Below are 8,311 nucleotides of genomic sequence, written 5' to 3'. Positions count from 1 at the left end.
AACAGTCTTTGGTGGTCTTTTCCCTCTGAATTACCCCTTGGCTAAAATCGAAATTATCTGACAGTTGTTGTTGTTTTTATGTTTTTTACTTTTAATTTGTGACTCGTATTTTGTTTTGCTCTCTCTCTCTCTTCTGTGCTTCTGCATTCATCACTTCTCACCGGAGCTTATGCTATCCCTACCTCTGTCATGATTATGACAGTGAATGGAAAGTTTTATAATAGTTTTATAAACTTTATAAAGTTTATAAAGTTTTAAATCTATATATTTTTCTTACCAAAATGCATTGATTCGCTTCAGAGGGCCTTTAATAACCCAGAGGCATGTGGAGCACTTTTTATGATGGATTGCGATTGGACTGATGGACTATTGAATATCACCCATTCAGTGCCATTATAAATATTAAAAGAGCCAGGGCACTTTTAAATATAACTCAGATAGTATTTGTCTGAAAGAAGAAAGTCATATACACCTAGGAGGGCTTGAGGGTGACTAAATTATGGGGTAATTTTCATTCTTGGGTGAACTACCTTTAATGAAATTCTCACTTAAAAGCAAAGCCACAAAAATCAAAAGCTTGTGCCTTCATATAAACTTGCTGATACTACAATTGTTACACTGTAAATGTGTATACATGTGAAAAAACATGTTGTTTGTTTTTATTTATTTTTATGGGGACTTTAAGGTGATGATGATTCAGTACCCAAAGCACTGTTGCAGGGGTTCTGTTCTTGTTTTTCTTTCCATTAGTGATTCTGTTACATCAATAATGCTCAAAAATCGCTTATATATTCACTAAATTATCTCACTGCAACACTGCATCAATGTTACTCTTTGTATAGACAGGATTTTCCTGTAGGGTTAAAGGGTTAAAGGTGTTAAGATAAAAAGACACAGCAATTTTGTGGGTTACCCTTGTGCTGAAGATTAGAGCCTGTGCTTCAGTCAAGGATGAGCAGAGAAACACTGATGTTATGCTGCATGTTGTTTTATTTTAAAGTGTATTTTTTAGATATTTTTACTAGAAACAAAACTATAAGATACGCCTTTTTGCAGTGTAATACAACTGTGTGCAGAGTCAGCAGAAGTGAAGGTGTTGTAGGATAAAAATGAATTATTTAATGGTTGTTATTAGCATCATGAAAAAAAAATACAATACAACATTACAATAAATTAGAATTAGAAGAAACCATTTAAATCAATGTATACAGTATGTGAGAGATAATAGTGCACTAAAAACACCCAGAAAATTGGAAATATGTTGATACTGATGATCTAGAAGTAGCAGAAGCATTGAGCTTTCAGAAAACAACAAATCCGGTTGGACGAGATGTTAGAGATGTCTTTGACTGTGGACAGAAAAAACTATGCACACAATGTTCCAGTAATGCAGAAACTACACCATTTCTTTTAAATAAACAACTGACTCAGGGAAAGAGAAGGAAAACACACCACTTTTGATATATAGAAGTTTGAAAACCCTTGGAAAATGTCTGATTAAAAAATCCGCCTCAAGACATCATCATTCTGCGAAGTATCAAAGCTTGTAGAATATTTGGATTAAGAATCTGTAGAATATCTGGATTATTTATTCGGTTAGACAGTTTCACCGCTGTCTGTTTATCAAATCCGAACACAGCACAGAGCGGCTGAGTGAATGTGGTCTGAACTCTATGGATGAGGCTCATTGTGTCAGAGACGCTGTAGAAGGACACAATCCCTGCGCTGTGATCCACAAACACTCCTATTGTACTGGAGATATTGACTACAGGAAGGACAGTCTCAGTGTTGTTGTGCCAGAATGAGCAATAGTCTGGAGAGCAGAACAAACACCAGGACTGGTTGTTACGCCCAACTGCACACTCAGGACCATTTCCCTTCCTTTTAATGCTTTTATATGTCACTCCTATGTCTACTCCTGATGCCCCATCACCAGCCCATTCCACCTCCCAGTAACAGCGTCCAGTCACACTCTCTCTACACAGCGCCATGGTCCAAGAATCAAACCGGTCTGGATGATCAAGATACGGCAGGCGTGTGTCGGAGTAAGTGATCACGGTGTTTTCTTCAAAAAGACGGAGCCAATTATTCACTGAGTTCAGATCCACAGTCAACAGACGGGAATCTAATGGAGATAAGCACATAATTACTCATCAATAATACAACAACCGTCCTCTTCCATTATGAACCCCTGGTAAGATCTAGTGTTGCTTTTGTCGGCCGCTTTTAATTTTAGTTTTAGTCTAGTCTTTGTGTGAAGCTGTCATTTTAGTTTTTATTCGTTTTAGTGACATTCACATTCTTTTTAGTCTAGTCAAGTTTTAGTCAACTAAAAGTCTGAGCATTTTAGTCTTATTTTAGTCAGAATTATCCATGACTATTTTCGTCTAGTTTTAGTCGACGATAACTGATGACTTTTAGTCTAGTTTTAGTCAATGTAAATTTTATTTTAGTCTCTTTTTTTTCTTTTTTATACATTTATTTACAAATTGATTAATTTATAACTTGTGTAAGTAAAAATACATTTTTATTTTTTTTATTTATTTTGGTTTTCGTAGCACAAGTTGATTTATTTTATGAAGCTGTCTAAAAATAGCTTGGACATCTGAGACGCAAAAGCAACTTTTTCCACCTTTGACCACAAGATGTCATTAGTGTGCAACGTGTGGAAAAGCTTCGAGTAATGTACCTGTTTACAATACAGTTGAGAAGAAAAAAACTTGGTGTTTCGAAAAGCTTAATTTTCCTATCACTACTAAAAAGTGCAAATAAAATGTGTGTCGTTTCTTCTTTTTCTCCCAAAGATGTACCTCGGCTGGCTGGCCATCAGTCCCTTCATCTGTGTCAGACTTAACTTTGTTTGTAGTCATCTTATAGATAATGCCACGAGTGGGTCTTGAGAAAGTGTTGTCGCCTGCATCTGCACGGTTTAGGCTAGAAGGGATACAGCTTTGGCTACTGGGCATGCGCACACCAATCTAATGTTATCACATTTTGTTTCGTCTCATTTTCGTCAACGAAAATAAAAAGACGTTTTAGCATAGATTTTGTTTTGTAAACCACATTTAGTCTTGTTTTTATATGTCAACGATATTATATTATACATTTAATTACAGTCGTCGTCACATGACCAGCATTTACGTTTTGTCTCGTCTCATTTTCGTCACGTGATAAAGGTTCATTGACAATGATATTTAGTCATAATTTTCGTTGACAAAAGCAACACTAGTAAGATCATCATGTTTATTAAGCACAGAAAGTCTCCCAGTGTTCTCAAGTGTTTGTGTGTGTTTTCAGTGTAACTCACGTTGTAGGAACTCCTTCCTAGTTGTAAAATGATGAATCGGCACAATGACTTGGACGGTTTTCACTATGAACACCGAAGAACATCTGTGCATCAGTGCAAACCCTTCAACTCCCAAGTCAAGAATTAAGCTACCACCATTTAGGATTTAATGAACAGCGCTCTTTTCTAAAAGTGAAACAGCATTACCTGTTTTAGATAATCTTTCTATTTCATCCGTGCAGAACTGCTGCAGTTTGTCTCTGAGTTGAGAGACAGACTTCACAACCTCGTCAAAATTGAGACGAGAACTGACAGTGAAGCTGTCTGTAGATCCAGAGAGGGAGACAGATGGGCAACTCTATAGTCACAAAGACAAAAATATGAGCTCAGTGCAATTAGAGAACCATGTTGAAATCTTCAGTTCTGTGTTTTAAAAGAAATCTCTTTTACCTGGAGGAAATTAATATGATCATCTGTGTTTGAAAGCTGTTTCACTTCATTCTCTTTCCACCTCAGCTCATCGAGCTCCAGCTCCAGACGTGCCAGTTTTTCTTCAGCTTGTTTCACTGCAGCTCTTTCCTGATCTCTGATCAGCTGCTTCACCTCAGTGCGACGTTTCTCAATGGAGCGGATGAGTTCAGTGAAGATCCTCTCACTGTCCTCCACTGCTGTCTGTGCAGAGCGCTGTTTTAAGACACACATTACAATCAACTCTTAATGGTACCTCACACAGACAGTCCGGGTCACGGCACCAATGTAACCCCTCACACCCGGATCCTACTCGCACCCGCTCCAAGCGGGTCTCGAACCCGGGTCTCCGGCACGGGAGGTGGATGCACTAACAAGGAGGCTTAAGGCTGCAACCTCTAGTGTCGGTCGAATATTTCACAAAACAGCAATGGAAACTCTTTTTTTCGCATTTACAGGTCACATGGTGTGCGTTAAAAATCATACAATCATTCTTCAATGTACTGGCAGCTCCCAAGCATAAGGGGCTTTCCCTTTTATTAAATGCTTAGACAATTTACACCGTGTACACTAGCTGCGTTTCCATTACCCTTTAAATTGCGCAAATTTAAATTGAGAATTGAGAATACACAACTACGAAAAAGTTTTTTAGTTGTTTCGTCAGGCAATTCGAAAAAGGAATATTTCGCAAAACAGCAATGGAAACTTTTTTTTTTCTTCTCGCATTTACACGTCACAAAAGTGTGTTTTTTACATTACAGATTTGCGCAAATTTTTGGCGATATTTTGTAAATGTCGATTAAAAAGTCTTGCAAAATTTCGGCATTTCAATTACCCAATGTTATGTGACTAAAACTTTTTTTTTTCCCTCTCGCAATAAGTCATGGCAATGGGTTTTTGTGGGATTTTGGCTATATTTAATCGAATGTGACCTGGAAAGTGTTAAAAAAAAAACGTTTCCATTGTTGTTTTGCGAAATATTCCTTTTTCTCCTCATGTCAGTGTAAAAACTTTTTGCGATATATGGGAGTTTTTGCGCAATTGGCGCGTTTCCATTGGGCGTGTTTTCAATTCGCAGTTTCAATTTGCGCAATTCAAGGCGTAATGGAAACGCAGCTAGTGATACTAGCAAAAATTCATTGCTATGACTCATCACGAGAGGAAAAATAAATATGCATAACAGTTGCATAATAGTCGCACAACTTTTGTGCAGATATATGTAATAGAAATGCGCCTTATTTCAAAATTCTGCCCAAGATTGTTAGGCTGCATAAAGTAGGTCGAACGAATTGGGAACACTTGCCACAAAATTCAATGTACTTGTTACAATGTTATATTAGCACACCTAATATTAGTCTTTCACAAACTGTATTTTCTTTAGCAACCCTTTTTATTTTACTTTCATGGACTGACGGGGCAGTGCAAATTTTACCCCTTTTGTTCTAGCTTCAAAATTTTTTTGTTTTTGTGACTTTTGACTTAGTTGTGACTAAGATGTAACTTTCTTTTAAGGCCAGATGCACAGTGCCTTGCAAAAGTATTCCTTTTTTCACATTTTGTTTTGTTGCAGCATTATGTTAAACTGCTTTAAATTAGTTTTTCCCCACATCAATTTACACTTCATACACCATACTAATGACAAAGCAAGAACCAGATTTGCAAATTTTACAAATTTATTCAAAATAAAACACTGAAATAAGTACATTGCATAAGTATTCATACCCTTAACTCAGTACATAGTTGAAGCACCTTTACAGCCTCAAGTCTTTTTGGGTATGATGTGACAAGCTTTGCACATCTGCATTTGGCAATTATCTGCCGTTCTTTGCCTCACCTTTTCACCTCTCAAGCTCTGTCAGCTTGGATGGGGGCTGGCAGACCTTTTTGTTTGAGTCCTAGTTGTTCCAATCGTCTTCCATTATGGATAATGGAGGCTACATGCTTCTGTGATCCTTCAATGCAGCAGATTTTCTTCTGAACTCTTCCCTAGATCATTGCCTTAACGCAATTTTGTCACTGAGCTCTACAGGCAGTTATCTTGACCTCAGGTTTTTGCTCTGATATGCATTTTCAGCTGTTAGACCTTTTCTGAGAGGTGTGTGCCTTTCTAAATCATACTCAATCAAATGAATTTGCCACAGTTTAACTCCACTCCAAGTGTAGTAACATCTAGAAGCAATATGAATGCTCCTGAGCTAAATTTCGAGTGTCCCAGAAAAGGGTATGAATACTTATGCAACAGGATCTTTTCAGTTTTTTTATTTCTAATAAAAGAAATAATAATTATTTTATTCTAAGGGGGGGGGGGGGGGGGGGGGGGGAGGGGGGTAATGCTGCAACAAAACAAAATGTGAAAAAAAATACAAGGCACTGTATAATCCTGCCATCCTTCTCAAATGCATACAAACTCACCTTATGGGACTCCACAGCCTCTGTCATCCGCTTTAGATCTGTCTTTCTCTGCTGAATAGTTTTCTGGATGTTTCTCTGTGTTTCTTCAAAATATCTCTGCAGAAAATAGATATACAAATGAAGTTCTTAGCAATGCAAATCAAACATTAGATTTTGAAGTTTACAAAACGTCTTAATGGAACATGATCTTTACTATCCTATTGATTTTTGGCATAAAAGAAAATCAATCATTTTGACCCATACAATGCATTGCTGGCTATTGCTACAAATATACCCCTGCTACTTGGTCCAGGGTCACATTTATTGTTAAGTTTGAATTTATTTGATCCAAAACACAATCAGATCCCCTGATTGAGAGAAAAATCACATACCAAATGAAAAGAGAAACAACATTAACTGTCACTTAAGAGATCCAGTATGGAGCACTACCTGCTTCTCTGCTCTTGCCACTCCAGTCGATACAGTGTCATGATTTTTGTGTTCGTCCACCAAACACAGCATACAGATACATCGCTGGTCGGTACGGCAGTAAATCTCAAGCATTTTACCATGTCGAGAACACATCATCTCCTGCAGTCGTCCAGTGGCGTCCATCAGATTGTGTTTATTACCTCTGAAGAGATTCTCATGTTGTTTAAGATGATTTTGACAGTAAGAGTTTCGACACTCCAGACACGTCTTCACTGCTTTCTGTTTAACTCCAGTGCAGGAGTCACACTGAACATCTCCAGATCCACTGTGATGAACTGCAGGAGCAGCAGGAGCAGCATGAACAGGAGCAGATTGAAGTCTCATCGTCTTCAGTTTCTCCACCATATCAGCAAACATCACATTCTTACTTAAAACTGGTCTTGGTGAGAAGGTCTTTCTGCACTGAGGACAGCTGTAGATTCTCTTCCAATCCTCCTCGTCCCAGCATCCTGAGATGCAGCTCATACAGTAACTGTGTCCACAGGGAATCGTCACTGGATCCTTCAGGAGATCCAGACACACTGAACAGCAGAACTGATCCTCAGCCCATGAGATACTGGCTTCAGCCATTTTACTGTATATGAAGACAGACAGAGAGGTGATATGCACTGCAAGCTCAACAGTCAAGTTCCTTCTAAAGTGGGGAAAGGTTTATATCTTCCTCATAACATACCTGAGAAACAGGTTTTTCTGCAGGGTGTGACTTACTGTAACTATACTGTTTTTTTTTATGACTACACTGTTTACATATCAAAGTTGTCTAAAATACGATGAACTGATTATGAACTTCGCATACTGATTTCTGTACTTTAACAGCACTAGTATCACCAACTATACCCCACAATAATATAAATCATAAATCCAACGTATTCATTTTATCGTGGTGTTATTATGATTGAATTGCTATAACAATTCATCTTTTTCAACACAAAAAAACACTATGTGGAAAAACAATCAGCAAATAATCTAAATAATATTTTTTTAAGAAGCAGAACAAGCACTGAACTTTTAGGAAAGTTTATGTTTAGGAATGTGGTTGGATGAGATCTGAAAAGCGAGTAGAGAAACTATGCACATGATGTTCTAGTAAAACGGAAGCTTGCATTATACATAAACAAGTTTGTTCTATAAACATGGTAATATGTTGCCTGTGCTGGCAAAGTGAGTCATGATGAGCAAATTTTAAATTACCTTTAATTTCACGTTCTCCATTAAAAGGCCTTTAAAGGTATATTAGATTGTTGGAATTGGAGGAAATATCACTAAGCTACACTCATTTGAAGTTGACGTTTCCTCTTTTCTTTTCTTAATAATAATTACCTAATTATCACAATATAGCTATTTTTTTTCTGCTATTATGAATAAGAACAGATGCAAAGAAAAAAACTGCATATAAATATAAGAAAGAAACAAATGATGCATTACCCTTTTTCATTTTACATCTAAACAAGAGCATTCAAATAAGAAAAACAGACGCTATACTGTCCTGCACAGTTTAGCTCCAACCACTTGAACCACACTTGAACCAGCTAATCAACGTCTTCAAACTCACTGCACAGCAGTTTCATTTGATGCAGTGTCAGTAAAATCCAATAGATAGCACTGTACCATATAGTGCTCAATAAACAAATGCAAGTAAATGGAGTTGTGGCTTTTTTGGACAAAAAAAAAAAA

General features: G+C 37.3%; 1 protein-coding gene across 1 annotated transcript; it reads right to left on the bottom strand.

Moving 5' to 3' along the window:
* Nucleotides 1-1,225: 1,225 nt before the first annotated feature.
* LOC141343568 (E3 ubiquitin/ISG15 ligase TRIM25-like) lies at nt 1,226-7,659 on the bottom strand. Its single transcript, XM_073848137.1, has 6 exons — nt 6,596-7,659; nt 6,167-6,262; nt 3,737-3,970; nt 3,494-3,644; nt 3,308-3,370; nt 1,226-2,125 (listed from the first exon to the last, which is right to left on the bottom strand). Exons 1-6 carry the CDS (start codon nt 7,205-7,207, stop codon nt 1,512-1,514), a joined length of 1,770 nt encoding a protein of 589 aa, XP_073704238.1. The 5' UTR covers nt 7,208-7,659; the 3' UTR covers nt 1,226-1,511.
* Nucleotides 7,660-8,311: the final 652 nt, after the last annotated feature.

Source organism: Garra rufa, chromosome 1 (genome assembly GCF_049309525.1).
Source record: "Garra rufa chromosome 1, GarRuf1.0, whole genome shotgun sequence".
In the NCBI taxonomy this organism is placed as follows: Eukaryota; Metazoa; Chordata; class Actinopteri; order Cypriniformes; family Cyprinidae; genus Garra; species Garra rufa.
Note: the sequence above shows the minus strand (reverse complement) of the source record. Positions and strands in the feature narration are given on the sequence as shown.